This window comes from Chenopodium album, chromosome 8 (genome assembly GCF_948465745.1).
Source record: "Chenopodium album chromosome 8, dcCheAlbu1.1, whole genome shotgun sequence".
Classification (NCBI taxonomy): domain Eukaryota; kingdom Viridiplantae; phylum Streptophyta; class Magnoliopsida; order Caryophyllales; family Amaranthaceae; genus Chenopodium; species Chenopodium album.
This window is the reverse complement of record NC_137841.1, coordinates 76,533,110-76,552,563: the sequence shown is the minus strand read 5'-3', so window position 1 is coordinate 76,552,563 and position 19,454 is coordinate 76,533,110. Positions and strand designations below refer to the sequence as shown.

At 35.1% G+C, this 19,454-nt stretch overlaps 3 protein-coding genes and 1 pseudogene across 4 annotated transcripts; 2 read left to right on the top strand and 2 right to left on the bottom strand.

The window, feature by feature from the left end:
* Positions 1 to 724: 724 nt before the first annotated feature.
* LOC145556807 (putative glycosyltransferase At5g11130) lies at positions 725 to 2,022 on the top strand. The gene is made up of 2 exons (XM_081618455.1): positions 725 to 1,085; positions 1,351 to 2,022. Exons 1-2 carry the CDS (start codon positions 738 to 740, stop codon positions 2,020 to 2,022), a joined length of 1,020 nt encoding a protein of 339 aa, XP_081474581.1. The 5' UTR covers positions 725 to 737.
* Positions 2,023 to 3,969: 1,947 nt separating this feature from the next.
* On the bottom strand, positions 3,970 to 7,121 carry LOC145556806 (LEAF RUST 10 DISEASE-RESISTANCE LOCUS RECEPTOR-LIKE PROTEIN KINASE-like 2.4; annotated as a pseudogene). Its single transcript, XR_014091923.1, has 3 exons — positions 6,195 to 7,121; positions 5,337 to 5,405; positions 3,970 to 5,253 (listed from the first exon to the last, which is right to left on the bottom strand). The product of XR_014091923.1 is annotated as an LEAF RUST 10 DISEASE-RESISTANCE LOCUS RECEPTOR-LIKE PROTEIN KINASE-like 2.4 (transcript).
* A 1,194-nt stretch (positions 7,122 to 8,315) lies between these two features.
* LOC145556805 (uncharacterized) lies at positions 8,316 to 11,037 on the bottom strand. Its single transcript, XM_081618454.1, has 2 exons — positions 10,544 to 11,037; positions 8,316 to 9,818 (listed from the first exon to the last, which is right to left on the bottom strand). The coding sequence occupies exon 2, from the start codon at positions 9,496 to 9,498 to the stop codon at positions 8,563 to 8,565; it is 936 nt and encodes a 311-aa protein (XP_081474580.1). The 5' UTR covers positions 9,499 to 9,818; positions 10,544 to 11,037; the 3' UTR covers positions 8,316 to 8,562.
* A 3,460-nt stretch (positions 11,038 to 14,497) lies between these two features.
* On the top strand, positions 14,498 to 19,319 carry LOC145556804 (putative glycosyltransferase At5g25310). Its single transcript, XM_081618453.1, has 4 exons — positions 14,498 to 14,823; positions 15,540 to 15,688; positions 17,898 to 18,249; positions 18,373 to 19,319. The coding sequence occupies exons 1-4, from the start codon at positions 14,557 to 14,559 to the stop codon at positions 19,036 to 19,038; spliced, it is 1,434 nt and encodes a 477-aa protein (XP_081474579.1). The 5' UTR covers positions 14,498 to 14,556; the 3' UTR covers positions 19,039 to 19,319.
* The last annotated feature ends 135 nt before the right edge of the window (positions 19,320 to 19,454 follow it).

The following is a 19,454-nucleotide window of genomic DNA, read 5'->3' as shown; positions in this document are numbered from 1 at the left end:
TAGGCCTACTATATGTCTACATTATACCCTTAAAAAATTTTCTATCCTATTTTTATGTATAAAATTTGAATTTGAGGTAAACATGTAATTAATATCCTAGCTAGGATGCCTAGGAAGTATGGGGGCACATATTATGGGCAGTCGAGTACCCTAATAAACAAGCTAGGTCAACAGTTGTATACTTTCGTTGCTATATACAGTAAATGTAGATGCCAAAGTTGTGTTGGTTACCATACTTGCGCTTTTATAGGCATCCATTTCAATTTTTTCACTTATTTTCCAATTTATGTAACTACCACTATCCCACGATCCCCCCACTAAAGCCATACTACTTGACATTGCAACAATTACAAGTAAAAGTTGATTACTATGATTAATGGTAATGATTAATGATTCGTGTTTGGGGTGGGTCGACTTAGCACTTTTACATATGTGAGCCGTAGAGTTAATTTACAAACTTCGATTCTCTATGATTATGTAAAATTTTAGTTAAATAAAACTATATTTTTTGTGAACGAGTTATAAAATTGACCTATATATGACTCGTGACAATTTTGAACAAAACTCTTGTAGTTAACTAGCAAGCTAAGCTAGACTAATTATCACCTCTATCTGTGCTTAATTTATATTATTATGCATGTCGTAGAACAAATTAATTAAACCAAGTGATGATACATATTTCAAGTTACAAAAATTCTAATTTTTGCATGAACATGAAATTCAGGAGCCACAAAGAAATGGAGAGAAGATTTAAAATTTACACGTACAAGGAAGGTGAACCACCACTCTTTCACCGCGGTCCTATGAATAACATATACTCCATTGAAGGACAAATGATCGAAGAGCTAAATTCAGCCGATGATAAAAGCCGTTTCATAACTCACAACCCTAATCAAGCTCTAGCTTTTTTTGTTCCAGTGAGCATCACATCCATCATTCGATACGTTTACAGGCCATATACGAGCTACTCTAGGGACCGAATGCAAAATGTCGTCGTAGACTACATTCGAGTTATATCGGACCGTTATCCTTATTGGAATAGAAGCAATGGTGCCGATCATTTCCTCATTTCTTGTCATGACTGGGTATGGTTTATTTTTTTTCCTTAAATTGGCAACTTTAAATGAATTGCAAGTTAATGTAGCATAGTAAATAAATCATTTGACCGAATGTGCCATCACCAATTATGATACGAACACATCTTAAATGAGTTCGATCAATTATTCTTTAGAAAATGTCACTGTCAAAGTAGGAATAACATTTAGAGACAGAAGTGTACATAGTTTGTTTGGAACTTAATGTTATTTTTTATTTAATTTTTTTTATTTTTTTTTGAATATTTTGTTTCAGGCACCAGAAGTTTCAGCAGCACATCCAAATCTCTTCAAGCACTTCACACGAGTACTATGCAATGCCAACGTCTCAGAAGGCTTCCGCCCTTCACGTGATGTCTCACTCCCTGAAATCCTCATCCCTTGGGGTACTCTTGGCCCTCCTATAATCAACCTAACGCCTCGTAAACGTCGAGTCCTAGCCTTCTTTGCGGGCGGTCCTCACGGTAACGTTCGTAAGAGTCTCTTTGACCATTGGAAGGACAAGGACAACTCTATCCAAGTCTTTGGGTACCTTCCTAAGGGTCAAAACTATACCGTTTTGATGGGACAAAGTAAGTACTGTCTTTGCCCTAGTGGGTGGGAGGTGGCTAGCCCAAGGCTAGTTGAGTCAATCTACACGGGTTGTGTACCGGTCATCGTGTCAGACAACTATACGCTGCCATTTAGTGATGTGTTGGATTGGAGTAAGTTTTCGATTCATATTCCGGTGGCAAAGATCCCGGAGATCAAGAAGATTCTAGAAGGGATTTCGACGAAGAAGTACTTGATGCTACACAAGAGAGTGTTACAAGTAAGGCCACATTTTGTAATTAATAGGCCAGCTAAACCTTTTGATGCCATTCATATGATTCTTCATTCAATTTGGCTAAGAAGGCTTGATATTAAGCTAGGTTATGCTGTGATGTAGAATTCTATCCATTGTGTTGATCCATGACATCCATCCATGTTTTGTACATAGATAGACGAAGTTACGTAACACGTAATTACATATGATCATGAGTTTTGGAGTTTGACAAAATATAGTTTTGTCGCTTTGTTACTAACAATTTAAGGAGTTCTCACAGAAATTTAACTAATACGGTGTCCGTCCCAAATTAATTGTTACCTTAACTCATATTTATCAAATGGCAATCTATACTTAATATATTTTCGTAGGTAATTTTTATTTTTAAAATGTAATGTACTCTCTAAAAAAAAAAAGGTACGAGTATAAAGAAAAACAACATTTCAAAAAAAAAAAAAAAAAAAAAAAAGTAAGGAAAACACACTGTTGCTGTGACTGCTGTCTAACTCGATAAAAAAAAAAGAGTTTTCCTAAGCTGTACCCCTAAGGTATTCGAGTTTCTAAGGTGTACCCATGTTTTTTCAAGTTTCTAAGCTGTGCCCTTCAACTCCTTATCAATATTCAGTTTTCATTATTAGGGTTGCGGTGGCTAAAATTTCTTTCTCCTACCATTTCCTTACCTTTTATCATCTTTCTATTAAATTTATAGTTAACTTTAGGTGACGTGGAAGTCCTAAGGAGGATACCATTAATGAATGGTAGTGAGTTAAGGGGCACAACTTAAAAACTTGAAAAAACATGGGTACACCTTAGAAACTCGAATACCTTAGGAGTATAGCTTAGAAAAACCCAAAAAAAAAAAAAGTCGAAAAACTTTTCCCGCCAAATTTCTCTAATATCAGTACCGGTACACTAGTACAGTTACTCCTCCCCTCCAAAAAATCAAAACTCCGATTATTCCATAATTCCAAATATTCATTTGATCATGCCTTCTAATGCTGCAATGTCACCCAAAGTAAGTCCGTCAGCGGAATCTCATTTCTCAGTAATGCACACCAAATGTTTGATGTTTTGCCTCAATGATTTTTTGTTTTTAAAATTTATATATTTGAGTTGCAGGTTTTTAAATTCAAAATCTGTCAATTTGATTAATTACCTTCCTTATTTTATGTTAGTTTGACATTGATTTGATTCGTTTATAAAGGTTTCAATGCCTTATTTATTTTGTAATTGCAGGAATTGATCCATCCTTATTCTTCATTCTTCATTCTTCATTGTTCGTGTTCATTTCTCCGTTTGATTTGCTTGTTCACTTGGTAAGCTTACGCTCTCTCTTCCAACCTCCTACCCTGTCTCATGTATTGAAACCTTTTGGTGTATTGTTACACGGAAAATAAGTAGTTTGTTTATATGTTCATATAAGCATTTGATCGACGACATACTACTATTTGAATTAGTTGATGTTTAGTCTTTATGCTTGATCAATTTTGCTGCTCTGGTGTTTGAAAAGTCACATGGTATTCACTTAAAAATATGATGTAGATATAGATGGGTTTATGTATTCAAATAAGTTGATTTATTTTGTGATATCGAAAAAAAGACAGCAGTTTAATCGTGTTAGTCGTGGCTGGTCATTTGGTCTTTGTTTGCACCACAAGCTCACCAAAATCTAACCTCTGCTTTTGTTTCCTTCTCATTTTAAGACCATTTTTATGTAAATGTCTTTAGTTAGTTCCAGCTGATATCTAGTAAAATGACATTTGATGCTTTACACTTTGTTTGGATTGCAAAGAAGGAAGGTAAGGGAGGGAAAGAGGGAAGGGTAAAGAAAGGGAGGGGGAGGTGAGCTCCATTTTCCATCCAAATCTCTCCGATTTTGGAGAGATTATGCTTACTTAAGAGAGAGGGAAAATGGAGCCCTCCCTCTCCTCCCCCCTATCCTTTACCCAAAGAAGAGAATTTAGCCCCCTTTCTTTTCTCCTTTCTTTTTTTCCTTCCGGTTCCTACTATCCAAACAAAGTACGGAGTATTAATGAACTTAAAGAGCGATAATGAAAGTAATTAGAAAAGTAGGAAAATGATGATAGTTGAAATGAGTAAAACTTTCCATTATCTGGATGCTACATTTGGCCAAACAACAAAAGAAAGAAAAAAAAAGTATGAAAGTGTCGAGCAATTTCCATTCAAACCATGTTCATGTGATAAAGCAAGTCCGAGTAGCGGAGATGATATTGTCACAATGTCATAGTGTGTGTAGACGAATCATGTTGATATGGCCTAGGAGGAGAAGACAGAGATGGTATAGGAGGAATCTGGAGTGAGTCAAGGTCTCCTTCAAGCATCTCCACTGCCCTGCTGATTGATGGCCGACTTGAAGGATTCGTTTGGACGCACCACAAGCCAACTACAACCAATTTTCTTTGTAGCACTCTCTCTTCATCATTCGGGATTCCCTGAAGCTCATGAACATCATGGCCATCATTAAGTCCAAATTGCTTGTATATAAAATGAGGAAAATACATCTCACTGCTTGTTGCCTCACTTCCAGCAATGTTGTTTTTCCTACAACCAACTAAATCTAGAATTAGCATCCCATAGCTGTAGACATCTGATTTGTGGGAAGCACCGCCAAAGCCTCTACAAAAAACTTCAGGAGCAATGTAACCTGGAGTGCCTCTTGTACCAGACATTGTTATAATACTCTTTGTTTGTAGACATGGCTTAGATAAGCCAAAATCTGAGATTTTTGGACAGAACTTTGCATCCAAAAGGATATTGTGAGGCTTTATATCGAAGTGCAAAATTCGTGTCCTACAACCCTGGTGTAGGTATTCTAAGCCTTGTCCAATGCCAATTGCAATCTGGAAAAGCATTTCCCATGCTAGCGGATTTTGATTTTGCCCACAATATGTATATTTGTCGAGAGATCCATTGGGCATGAACTCATAAACTAAAGCCTTTTTGCTTCCTTGAAAGCAGTAACCTAAAAATGTAACAATATTCACATGATTTGTCCCACAAATACTGGCAACTTCATTTGCAAATTCAGTTCCGTCACAATTAGTTTTTTTCAGTAATTTTACTGCAACAGGACAACCATTTTGTAGTTTGCCTTTGTAAACATCACCGTATCCACCTTCACCAAGTTTATCTTGGAAGAAACTAGTCATTTTTTTATTTCTCCGTAGGTATATCTTTTTGGAGCATGTTCTCCTAAGCGACTCAGCATAGCCTCCACCTCTATGCTGTTTCTTCTATCTATGTTAGAGAAGATAATAAGCTTCTGTAAAGGCGTTTTTCTTGTAATATAAAGTAGCAGAACTGCAATTACGGCTAACCCTGCCACTAAAGAAGCTGCATGTAGGAAATATTAGATTGGTTAAAATACTGAAAATAGGTTATCAAGAAAATTAAAGAAGAATGGTTGGACATATAACCTATTATTATTTGAACTGTCTTCATGTCATTGGATTCTGCAGTGCCCTGAAAATTTTCTTCTTTTAATTCTGCAAGAATTACTAGATTTAAAAAAAAAAAAAATGATAGTACAGCATGTTAAGAGAGGTAACTCAAAATGAATTAGTATGCCTTTTTAAGTAAAATTTGCTGTGAAATTAAGGTGATGTACAATTCTAAGTTCTTATAAATTTCTGCAAATCAAGGAGAGACAGAGCAGTTGGTTGTTTTATTCCCTACAGATTTAGACTGGGGGATTTAACTATGATATGCAAGTTTTCCTCCCATATTTCCAACTCCCAGGTTTCCGTTACTTGCTTAGCTCTCTAGTTGACCCAATTTCTGTGTTAGTCTGTACATCCAACCCCTCCCTTAGTCTCTTTTCTCAACCTCATGGGCTCACGGCAGCCTATGAAGCTCATCCTCTGTACCTTTTATATATCATATGGACTGTTATATTATTCACCGGAATCATATTATGTTTTCAGGATTTCTTGGTCAGGCAATGAAACCTGCTTCTACAGTTCTACTGGCTAACAACCCTACTAAACTTGCCTGAGAGGATAAAGAACAGTTTGCGAGGCAAGCAATGCAAAGGTGCTACTCTGATCCTAATATTATTCCCTTGCATACAACTAGTTTTTGACAGCGTCATGAGTCCCTAATTAACATCCCCAAGCTATTACTTACATATATCATGGTTAATTAACCTATGCTATAGATACGGCGGTAATCAGAAAGGACAAAAGCTTTTGGGTATGAAATCACACAAGTAATCTAGACTGATGATCAAGACTAATCATGCTTATCCTGGAAATTGAAGGTAAAAGGATACGTACCGTTGCTAGTCTTGCTACATGTGTACCCATAACTGTCATAAAGATTATCCTTGCAATAGCAAATGAAATCTTTTTGGGTACTATCATAGCCACATTCCCCACCTGATGTACGGCAAGTATCACATTGCTTGTCCGCAATCCATTTTAGTTCAAAACCAGTACGAAAGGCCCTATGTAAGCTGGATATATCTCTTATATCATCAACAGATTGATTAGATGGGACTACAATACTGCTTTGGCATGATCTTGGTGGGTTATTATTACCATCAATCAGTAAATAACCTCCAGGATAAGTATTATTTATGTTTGAACAAGAAAATGAAATTGATGAAATTGGGGGTTGTTCTGTACTAGAACACTCGAAGTAGAGGGTAAGATATTCAACTGTATCAGTGTACCTGAAAAGGGTGGAGTCTAAGGTCGCATTGAGCAAGCTATTTGGGCAATAATCACTATAGAAATCTTTTCGAGCAACAGAGATAGTAGGCGAAGTTGGATCCATGTACAGAAGATAGTATTTCTCTGACGATGTTGTCACTGTAATCTCTGGCATCTCTTGAACACCACCATTTTCGCTGTTGCACATGAACTCAAACCCAGGGTGGCCACAATGCGCTGGGCGGTTTACTTCGTCATAGAAAGGGTAGCTTACCTTGACAGTTCCACACTGATACTGCTTTCTGCACTCTTCATATCCATTAGCCTCAGCTGATTTATGGAATTGGATCAAGGGGAAGATGACGAACACAAGAAAGAAATAAGATTGAGTTGAGAGCCTCATCTTTCAGAGTTTTCGAGAGGGTTATTGTGGAAGAGTTGGAGAGTTTGGTGTTATTTTAAACGGAGAGGGGGTCTTAGTCTCCGAGAGGTTCTTCATTAAATGAGAGTCAATGGACTGCGAAGCTTCCTCCCTTATGAACGGAGAAATCAAATATAGCCTTTGCCGTGTCAAGTACTTTGGTAAGGCTTGCAATTATTATTGCTTTTTGTTAGCAGGTTATTCGAAGTAACAAGGGAAGCTAAAGTGAAATTCACATTTCAGTCTTGCATAGGACTGATAGATGACTATAGGAGTATTGACTTTGTTTGATGTCCAAGAAATTTTAGAAAGTTGTTGCCGAGTTATTGGTGATCTCCTCTTTGTTATTTGACTCAGTCTTAAATTCATTTGCAGGTTGTAATGAAATTTTAGAAAGTTGTTGCCGAGTTAATTTTTCAGTTAATTATTGGTGATCTCCTCTTTGTTATTTGACTCAGTCTTAAATTCATTTGCATGTTGTAAATATTCAGTTTACAGCTCTGGTATATGTTTTGTTCCGGGGTGATCTGATGGAATGAGATCATGTATAGGTTTTTGTTCGGCTGTGATACAAGTCATGGAATGAGATTCAGCCTAGAATGGCCATGAGATACAAGCTAGTTTGATGTTACTCCATTTGATGTCCTTGGTTGGTGAAATGTACATTTCGGCTAAACATATGCCGGTATGAGGACACGACATGTCCATTATTCATCGGTAAATTTCAAAGGTTAACTTCTTCGAAAGTGCCTTTCTGGTCCATTTTCGTAGAAAAGTTGCCTACGGAGTTAATTAGTAGTACGACATTAGATTTCAAAGTCAAGGTCAGCGATTTTTGGTCTTGTCTTATGGCTGGGCATGGATTTCAAGTGTGGTATCACAGTATCAGCAAAATATAGACCTTTCACATATGTGCGTGTGTATCCAGTTGAGACAACGGGGTAGCTTCATAAATCATTACTCCTAGTGCTTAAACGTGTACTGTTGTGCACTTGTGCTTATATGCAAGCATAGGAAACTAGCCAATTGAAGTGTAATTGCAAAATTAAGTGTAGATGTAATAACAAATTAAGCGTAGGTGTAATAACAACATAATCTATGGCTCTATCATGAATTTGGAAGACTATTCAATGGCTACACAAATTTTGTAGTTGTGGTAACTTTATTAAATCTAGTTAATTGCACGTGTAGCTTTTTTTTCACTATCTGATTATTTATATATTATGTATTAATTTGACCATAATTAATTAATATGGTATTACAGAAATAATAATCTCACCTTAATACCGATCTATGGACTATGGTTAGCATCAAGAAAACAATAAACTAAGTACATTTTTTAAATTATGAAGATAAATACATACTGAAATCTGGAATAGTTGAAGTATATCCGGTTCAATTTGACAATTAACATAGTAACATCATGTTAGAACTTATACTTCAATAATAATTTGATACGAGTACTAAAATTACATAATTAATCGAAAGTTGATCCAAAACATTAAGGGTTTTAAAGATCAAATTAATTACCTGGCCTAGAAATTAAACTAGTATCAAGAACAAACAAAATTAAAAATTGGGGAAAAACCATATAGGAGCAAAAAACTGAGAAATTGTATCACCGTCTTTATAAAATGGTGTAATTTCTCCGGATGTCATGTCAAACATACCCATATCATGGCCACGAGCTTCTTGACGTCCTTGGATGCCATAGTAATACAATTCATCGTCAACAAAGTAGATAGCATTCCGCTGGCAATTAAGAGCCATTGATATATGAACAGCAGAAGCATAGTTATAACCTACAAATAACACAAAATCGCCCAAATCCTCAACTTTCTTCCACCACTTATTATCCTCTTTATAAACCTCAAACTTAATGGTACGATACCAATTTCCGCACTCCAAAGGCATTCCGTAACTACCATACTCGCCCCGTTGTTGTGGACCATGCTCTCTACAACGGACGACTGCAAGCATATCACCGTTTAACTCCACCATATACACACCCCCACAACTCAACCCGCCTTGACTTGTATCAACAAAACTCTCCGGAAGCAAGCTATAATAATCCTTAGCCTTAACAGGAGTAGCAGTTAGAGTCGAATCTATATCAAAGTATGCAAATGCTCCGTCTGTATACAAAAGCAGCACTATTCCCTTCCAACACATTACTTGATGAACCTGTTTCATTGTTGTTGCTGTTGTTAGTACTCGTGTCCATGCTTGGTCTCCAGGCCGAGCAAACGATAAGTGATTACACGGTTGATGAATTACCATTACGACAAAGTCATCAACATTGTCGTTTCGAGACAGGTTCAATACAAAGATGTTAGTTACAAAGTATTTCAGAACCCAACCATCCTGATCATCATCATCTTCATCTTCTTCTTCATCATCATCGTAATTTAGTGGGTGATCTGGCAAGATACTTAAGGATGGGAGACTTAGATGAGCTTTGGTAATAGGATTAAATAACTGAATTTGTTGATCAGCACCAAACATGACAATCCAACCGTATGACGAACCCCAACATCGTTTCTGAGGAAGCGTAATTTCATAACACCTATTTTTGTTGATATTGAATATTTCCTACAACTCGACTTCTCTTGACTAGTGTCGTTATTACCCGGCTCAGGCTCGGCTAGCAGCAACCAAGGTGGTGTTGGTTTATGAGCGCGACGACTCCACTCGGTTTTAACCATGGAGGAAGCCTGGTTCCATGAATGACAAACCGCAGATAGATAAATAAAATCCTCAATAAAATCCAATTTCAGTGCTATTCCACCAAGGATATCAAAGGGCAGCGCAGACCAATCAGCCATCTACAGAATTAATCAATGAATTATCAGTATTATTAAAACAAGTACAAGGCAAAGGCACAACCAAATTCTGTCCAACATCAAGAACAGCAGTATCAGTAATTGAATTAGCTTCTCTAAGCTGATCTGCAGACACTAAACCCCCATAAATCGAGTCTGCAATCGAGGAAAGCGAATCAGAAGGCTGGGTTTTGTAATGGGTAGACACTGATTTCCTTATACCATCAACACAAGAACAATTAATGGGGATTATGAGGAATTTGCAAAAATTCTGAGGAATTTGCAACTGATTTCCTTATACGAAATGTCGATTGAATTTGCGGTTAATAGAGCAATTGGGTCGATTCCAAAGAGGGCAGCTACCTCAGAAACCTTAAGGTCAGTGTATAAAGTGTAACCAAGCATAGCATTGCATGAGTCTGATTTTTAATATTAAGCAAAATATTACAAGCTAAAATCATAATTAACATAATCAACAGAATATTCTAAGTTATCTCTTATCAATCTGACAAAAACCCAGCATGTTATACAATGAGATAGAAAAAGTTAGCACCTTTCAGAATTGAATAGCAAGAACAGATAAATCAAAGCAAAAATTAAATTAAAAATACGGTAAGTAGATTGAGGAATTTTGACAAACACATGGTGTGCAACTAAATTTACAAAGTATAAAGCAAAAATTTCTCACTGATTTACAACAAATTCTGCTCGAATTTCAATTAACTAACCTCAGTATTAATCGAAATCTCGAAATCAATTGTGCAGCTTGAAGGCTCGAAATCGCAATTGTGAAGGTCGCCTAATAGTAAAGCTTGAAAGCTCGAAACCGCAATAATTTTGCATTGAAGAACTTAGGGTTTAATGGAGATTGAAGCTCAGAAGATCGAAAAGAGGGGAAAAAATGAAAGGAGGTTCTTATTTTTTTTAAAGAGAGGAGAAGGAAAGGAGGAGAGAGCGCGTTCAACTTTTTATGTATTTAATTTAGGCGGCCTTTTTAATGACCCTATATCTATTTTCATTTTTATAGGGTTGTTCATAAGAGCCCATTAATGAACCTTTTAGGAGAGGTCCTACACGAGCCCTGTCCAGTTAGATAATTAGAGGGTCATAGCCTTTTTAATTTGGCCCGACCCTGGTGCACATTGGAATACCCTGTCCAATAACCAGGGCTAGTTATAACCAATATTCCTCAAAAAAAATACTCAATTTTTTATTTTTTGTTTTCCTTCTAAAAAACTTTTACAATGCCCCGCCTAATATGAAATACTATTGGTTGTAAGCCTATAAATTAATAAAAGCCTGCCAAATTCCTCAACCGTGTCAACTAATAACACCCTCAAATCATCCAAATTGCCAAATTCGAGTGCATATAGGCGCATAGTATTTGTATATAGGAGAGCGCTTTGGGGTTTTCAATTTTTTTTCATTTGATGTTTTTCTATAGTGGTACATTTATGTGTATTACTCCCTCCGTTTTTAAATATTTGCTTCACTTTTCTTTTCTGGCCGTTTTTAAATACTTGCTCCATTTCCTTTTTTGGAAAGCTTTTACAATATTTAATTCATTTATCACATTTAGTGGACCCAATATAATACTCTCTCTCCTCATATTCTTCCACTACTTTTGTTTTTTTTTATAATTTTTATTTTCTCAAGTACCCCACTACCTCCATATTTTATTATTTTCTCCAATTTCTCCTAAAACTCCGCGCATGGAGAAATGGAGCAAGTATTTAAAAACGGAGGGAGTATTATGCTATAGTGGTACATTTATGTATACTATTATTCAACGGAGGGAGTATTTATGTATAATGTACCATTAAGTATAAGTTGTTTTAATATTACTTTTTGTGTACTATTATACATGTAATGGTACTTTTTACCATCATATTTTCCACCAAAATTCCTTCCACCTTGACTCACTTTCATGTGACAAACTTCAACTTAATTTCAAGAATGTCATCCTAGATGTTTGCTAATATATAGGTGCTATGCGCCTATATAATTATTCGCCAAATTCCTCAATCGTCAAGTGTGACACTAACACCCTCAAATCATCCAAATTTCAAAACCCCTAAAACCCCTTTTTGAACATTGGAAAGACAAGGATAAATCTATCCAAGTCTCTTTGACCATTGCAAAGACAATGACAAAAAATAAATCCAAGTCTTTGGGTATCTTCTCAATAGGGTCGGCCGGCGGTAGAGGTAGGTCGCTGGGGTGGGCCGGAGGATCTAGGCAGCGGGTCCAATTGGGGAAGGGGTTGCTGTCAAGGGAGGGGGAAGGGGAGTGGGTGGTTGGAGATGGTACAGTGTTGGTTTTTTAATCAATATATATATTAAAACTCATGGCAAGACATGATGTTCTGCTATGTGTTAACAATTTTGTCATTTGACATATGATGTGTCGTCGCCAAATCATACCATAGCATTAATTATTGAAAAAATCTATGCATTAACTTTCATGTATTAATGTTAAGTTTAATTGATAAACTCTTCAGATGCATGGCAATTTCCCTTGGACGGTAACTCCTTAATAATTACATAACAATAAAGTTTGTAAAAATTAAACATTACTCCATTTTTATTTTGTGCATTAACTCATAAAATTATAATCATATAGTAAAAGATTTTTGTGCATTATGGAGTAGTATATATTTTGACATCAAATTTATAAAGATTTGACTTATAATATTTTTATGATTTTAATGTAAAAAAGTATTCTTATAATCAAACCAACTCATACAAGCAACAAACTACTTAAGTTATCATATTAAATAAATAAAATAAAAACACCACTTAAGCTTTCAATGACAAACAAGCCGAAATATATATAGTTCGATTAAAGTACGGAGTAATAAATTTATAATGACTTGGGGCATCGCCCGAGCCAATAACTAGTTTTTATATTTATATACATAAATTAATTTTAATTCTTAAGTAATTAGGTGGTTAGAGGTTAATTAGAATAAATGGGAGGAAATTAAAGGATAATTAAGTAAATTAGTGGTTAATTAAGTAAACAAGTTTCTTCTCGCAAAAAAAATTAAAATAGAGGTGGTGGTTTTTTTTTTAATCAAAAAGCTTTTAAAAGGCTTTTTTTTTTCGCAAAATGGTGCTTTTAAAAGATTTTTTTCTGGCAAAATTTCCATTAAATTGTTTATACGAAATATAAAACCATATAACCCTATCTCTCACCCGATTTTCTTATATAAACCTAAAATTTTCATCAAAAATTATATTCATAACAGACGCAAATATATTTAGAGACAATTATTTAAAATCGTCGCAACCTATGTACAATGATTAGTTAAAACTTCATTGACCTTACTTTAATAAATACATCAAATAAATATTATAATTCCCTCCCCCTCATGCAACTTCTATACGTAGTACAAGTATTATATTCTAGAAAATATATCATATTGTATAATAATCTAATGCATATAAAGGAAATAACTCAAGATAACCATTGTTTGAAGCAAAAGCAAAGCATAGTATAGAGTGTTATTTAATTAAATAAGATACTCAAAATGCATGAGTTATATTATCATCATCGTTCTTCTTTTGCATGTATGTAATTACACTAGGCCAAGGTCGGACTTATTAAACTCTAGGTGATGAGTATGTACAAAGAAATGAATCGGATGGAATAGGTCGTGCCTCTTTAAGAGTGTTGAATGTATTAGTCTTAAAACCCAATACAAATCTATCAAAATTGTAAATGGTATTTTCTTAAAAAATATATTAATTCCCTTTAAAATCATTATTCATATTTGTTAAATATCTCACTTAGCTTATTAGCTAGATACTCGTATTCTATAATGCAATCTTGGAATTTGGAAATAAGATCTTCTTGAAATGCATGATTATTGGATCGGTATCTTCTAAGGTGACATAAATGGCTGGAACAATAAGTTCTAAATTCTCAAATACCATAACACTACATACTAATTAAGCATTTAGGGTTTTCTTTAGGCTTTACAAGAGTGCAATGCAAAACTAAATGACTAATAGAGTAGCAGACCTCTATTCCTATAGGCTGCTACACTAATTTATCGCAGTGGAGCGTGTAAAATTCATCAAGCTTTTATTACGAAATTCTGTATGTAGTATTAGAGGTTGCCTCGCTCTTATCTGGATTATTACATTTGCATTTTGATATTTGATAGAATATGATAAATATTCTCGATATTATTTTGTATAGAAGGATATAGTTTGTTAATATTATGTAATTATCTTGTGAGATCTCCTAACGTGTTTAGGGTTCACTCTTGTAACCCGATTTTAACCGCATATATATTTGATCAATGGAATCACTCCAAGCTAACAATATTAAATCAAACTAAAATTAATTTAACTACGTTATCTTCAAACATAACATACTCGAATTACAATAATTCATTATTATAATAAAAAAATTACTTGTACTCCAAATTTATTTATTACTTTTCTCAAAAGGAAAATATAATACGAGGACTAGAGACTTAGAGAGTAGAGAGGTTACAAATGCACTTTAATTAAATCACCTAACATGAAAAAAGGAAAATAAAGAAAAAAGAAAAATAAATAAAAGCAAATATACCTCTTCACTCTCAAGTTCTTAATTGGAGTAAGAAATACTCCAATTCGTTTCTTCACCTCTTTATAAATGTAAAATTTCATCTCCCTCTTTCTTTCCTCATTCAAACCCATTTCTCTCACTAAAATTATAGAGAGAGAAAGCTTAGTAAACCTCATCAATGGAGAAATGGCAGAAATTGTGGCTTTCTCTCACTTCAACTAACACTATTACATTGATTATCTCCTTCTTCGTCATCACTTTCGTCGTCTTTGGCATCCATGGCAGAAATTATTCTTCGACGAGCTTCGACGACGCTTCTAATGGCGGCGCTCCGAAGCTTCGTCAGCTCTCTTTCTCCGCTGTTCAACTTCAAAGCGTCGCTACTTCTACCGATTCTCCTCCTCTTCTCTCCTCCAACTCCTCCGTTCATCATCGCTTCGCTCCGGTATCTCTTTCTTTCTATCTCTTAGCTACTGATTTTGATTTTTATTTGAATTTGAGGAAATTGATTGTTTTGGTAGAATTTGATGCTATGTTTTAAGAATTCCGAAATTGCTCTGTTTTTTGACCTGAAATTATATTTTGAATTCTAACTCTGCTATGATTACGAAAATTTCAATGTCAATTTTTATTGAGGATCTTTAATTTTAATTCTTTTTCACTGAGAATCTTGAATTTATTATGTGATTTAATGCTAGAACGGTTTCAAATTACAGCTGTAATGAGACTGTATATTTTTCTAAATTCTGAGAGTGTAAAATTTCGAAATTAGCTTCAAATTTACGAAAATAATGCTTATGTTGATTAATAACCTTTGAAAAAACATCAATGTGTTAAAAAAATCTCAAACACAATTCTGCAAACCAAATTTTGGCGCGCACAAATTTTGTCAAAATGTTGATTTAAGCTGTCCAACTCTAACCGCCGTACACTTTTTCTCTCTCTAGTTTGTTGCAATCGATTTTTGTGTATGCAGTCCAAAGAGCTAAGTATAATTATATTTAAATAATCCGCATTAGTTTATGAATTCATAACAAAATCACGTGTCTAACTTAATCTTTTCACTTTTAGCTTCTTCAACGGAGCCTTAGCTGATTGTAAGGTCGGTCCATAATTAAATGTGTATCATTTTCCTAATATCGGAAAATTATGAAATTTCAGAGGAAAAAGAAGGGAGGAGTAGAGGAAGGATTAGCAAGAGCACGAGCGGCGATTCGAAGAGAAAAGGCAGCTTGGAATAGACGAAATCGATCGATAACTTTGAATAATCCTTCCACTTTCATCTACCGTAACCCCCGAGCTTTTCATCAGTAACGCTCTTTCTATAACTCAAACCACTTTAATTGCTTCTTTAATTTGTTTTTATTTTCTATCTGTTACAATAATTATAAATTGGTAGTTAATGCTAAGCAAAGATTATTATACAAAAATTTGAGTAGAAATTAAAGTAGAATTGATCATGAAATTATGGTGGAGTTATGAAATTCTAAATTATTGATCGGTTCACGTAATCACATTATTACTAGTGCACGTTATGATGAGATGAGTAATTATAACTCCTAATCGTGGTTTTAATTTGATTAATTCTTAACCCTTAAAAAAGTTATTCTTCGTATTATATTATATCATGAAGAGTCCAAATCAATCATTTAAGGGCTTCAACATTATTTGTTATGGTGTATTGTACATTGTGAATTGTTTGAATTTTTTTTTTTTTTTTGGATACAGAATATATGTATAATTTTCCTACATAAAAAGAATAATCACCTAAAACGACTTTGTCCATGTCACAAGACTAGGTATATATGCCATCCCTAGCCGGATATTTGGCTTGAACTAGCCCTGCACAACCCAACAATGCCGCCTTGTCCTAGTGTATGGCCACCGGCACATCTGCACTGTCCAATGTCGTCTTTTGATCAAGTGTACTCATTATCAATCACATGTACCCTAAATTTCTCTATCATGGAGCACATCACATGTTTGTTGAAATTTGAAAGTGTATATCAATGACTATTAACACTATGCATAGTGCATGTTTATTTTATGACTTTGTGCTACATTAGACCATACTGATTTCTAAATTTGGAGAAACTTATGATATGCTAGCTTTCACGGGTGCCTTTTTTCTTATGGAAATAAAACGAATGAAAAGCTTAACTGAACTAAGCCTTTTATAAGTAGTGCTTTGCTTAGAAGTCACCAAAAAAAGGCCTGTTATCATCTTTTTACCTTTTAAAATGACTTTGGCAACTTTGCATAGGAGTCTTCTGTTTAACGCATGGGGGTTATGCACGGTACTCATACCTCCAATTGTGCACCCATTTCATGCCTACACTCAATTGATTTTTTACGAAAGTGAAAACTGATATAATCTCCTTCTCAAACACGTTTTGCACATAGATCGCCTTTGTGACTGGGTCTTTGTGAACATACATGGGAAATTATAGCTAGAATACTGGCTCATAAATTCGGAATTTATTTAATTAGCCAACTAATAATAGAGCTTCTCTTGTTGTATGTCTGTTAAACAAAGATTAGAAGAACACAGCCATTATGAAGTACATTAGATCTTGTCTTTAACAATATTTATGGAGTAAATTTGCTGCAAATGTCCATCATAGTAGTATTACACACAATTTGTTGCGGTCTATCCCAACATATTTGTCTTGTATAATATATTGTCTTCCATAAATCCTCTGTTAAAAGCCCTGCTGTCTTTTCAGCAAGAAACATCCTAATGCACATTTTTTTCCCTGGGAATGAAGGGGGGTTAGTTATTGACAGACTTTCCTGTTAATAAACCATTTCGAGCTAAAAACGTCAAAAATGTAAGGTTTTGTTACCTAAAAGTTGTGCACATATGGACTCTCCACATTATGAATACTTCTCATGATTACTATTTATGGTATATAATTGCTACAGGCTACAGCTATATAGGACAATCATTATCAAGTTCACTATTGAAGTAGTTTGCTAGTTATTATGGCGTATAATCATTATAAAGGTCTCTTGTTACATCTGTAAATAGAATAGTAATAGTTGGTCCAGCCTGTAGATTAAGTTTATGTTAATAATTTGGATGTGTGATCCTAAGTTATTTCTAACATCATCGACAACATCAATTGGCAGGGAAATATAAATGGCAATCTTGAGTACTAACCACTGTAATTCGATGCATTTACATTAAAATTCAAAGAATCATGTTTTATTTTTTGGTTAAAGGTACACGCTTAGTATAAGTTCTAGGTTACACTCAGATATTACAGATAAGTTGAGTGCCTAAGATTAAGCTCAAATGTGACAGCATGGATTTGTATTGTGTTGAGTGTGCCTGAAATAAACTCTACAACTAACTACAAGAAATTAAGTGCTTTGTAATCTTGATGATGGGTGAAATGGGTCATCGATTAATGCATATGATTGCCATACACAGATACACTCATACCCAACTATCCCTGGTGGAAAAGTATGTAACTAATTTACGTTTTATATATATGCAATTGCAACCCATTTCAGGAGTTATCTAGAAATGGAAAGGAGATTGAAAGTGTACGTGTACGATGAGGGTGATCTGCCTATCGTACATGACGGACCATGCAAGGATATCTACACTATTGAAGGGAGGTTTATTCATGAGATTGAGCATGGAAGTACGCGGTTCAGAACAAGAGATCCCAAACATGCCCACATTCACTTTATGCCTTTTAGTGTTACATGGATGGTGAAATACCTTTACAAGCCAAAGTCCTACGATGTCACTCCTCTCAATCAATTTGTCTCGGACTATGTCAATGTGATTTCCACCAAGCACCCCTTCTGGAATCGGACACAAGGGGCTGATCACTTTATGCTGGCTTGTCATGATTGGGTACCTCCCGTTCTCTTAGAAACTTGGCATTATTTTGATAAGAGAAATTGGCTAATTCAACTCATGATTATATATTATTCTTGACTTGTACTCTAATTGACCAAATTTGTGTCTTTGCTGCAGGGACCTCATGCCTCAAGGGGAAACTCAGATCTCTACAACAGATCCATCAGGGTATTGTGCAATGCAAACTCCTCTGAAGGCTTCAACCCACAAAAGGATGTGAGCCTACCAGAAATCCACCTATATGATGGCAACATTTCTCCGAAACTCCTCTCCATTCCTCGAAAAACTTCCCCTCGTCCATACCTTGCCTTCTTTGCTGGTGGTCTCCATGGCCCGATAAGGCCTATTCTCCTTAGTCAATGGAAGGGACAGGACCCTGACCTGCAAGTCCACGAATACCTCCCAAAGGAATTAGATTACTACACTATGATGCTTCAGTCTAAGTTCTGCCTTTGTCCTAGTGGTCATGAAGTTGCTAGCCCAAGAATAGTTGAAGCCATATATGCTGAATGTGTGCCAGTTATACTGTCAAAAAACTACGTTTTGCCATTCAGTGATGTTTTGAGATGGGAGGCGTTTTCGATAGAGGTAGATGTCAAAGACATTCCAAGGTTGAAAGAGATTTTGAGAGCAATACCAGAAGAGAAGTACAGAAGGCTAATTGAAGGGATCAGAGCTGTCAGACAGCATTTTGTTCTTAACACCCCTGCAAAGAGGTTTGACGTTTTTCATATGATATTGCACTCAGTATGGCTCAGGAGATTAAACTTGAAACTTAGGTAACAATACTTGTAACATATAGAAATCATAATAGGATTTTGTTTAAAATTTATTTTACATTCATATTGATCTAATCAACAGATCAGACAACAGGATATACAAACGTTAACTGTTTGATACTCCCTGTCAGTCTTGTAAAAATGCACTTCATATTCATCACTGTAGAGGTCACACCGAAGAATTTTTTTTTGTTCTGATCAGTTTGTAAATATAATGTTCTTCTGAATCGGGAACTTTTCTTCTGTTATTTTGAATAATTGGTTAAGTAAATGTCATTATTCTAGTTCGAACTTTCTCTCTAATGATAGTTCATTATCCATCCTTGGGTGATCTCGTAGTTCCTACTGAGTGGAGTCGTTGTGGTCGGAAAATTATCTCCCTGTCAAAAAGTTGCTAAAAAATAGTTTGAATGAGCAAAA

Bases quoted from the DNA above. Each gene is read 5' to 3' on its own strand.
- LOC145556807 (XM_081618455.1), top strand. From the start codon at position 738: ATGGAGAGAAGATTTAAAATTTACACGTACAAGGAAGGTGAACCACCA. The intron at 1,086-1,350 runs GTATGGTTTATT...ATTTTGTTTCAG, and splicing joins TCATTTCTTGTCATGACTGG to GCACCAGAAGTTTCAGCAGC.
- LOC145556805 (XM_081618454.1), bottom strand. From the start codon at position 9,498: ATGTTTGGTGCTGATCAACAAATTCAGTTATTTAATCCTATTACCAAA.
- LOC145556804 (XM_081618453.1), top strand. From the start codon at position 14,557: ATGGAGAAATGGCAGAAATTGTGGCTTTCTCTCACTTCAACTAACACT. The intron at 15,689-17,897 runs GTAACGCTCTTT...AACCCATTTCAG, and splicing joins AACCCCCGAGCTTTTCATCA to GAGTTATCTAGAAATGGAAA. The intron at 18,250-18,372 runs GTACCTCCCGTT...TCTTTGCTGCAG, and splicing joins TGCTGGCTTGTCATGATTGG to GGACCTCATGCCTCAAGGGG.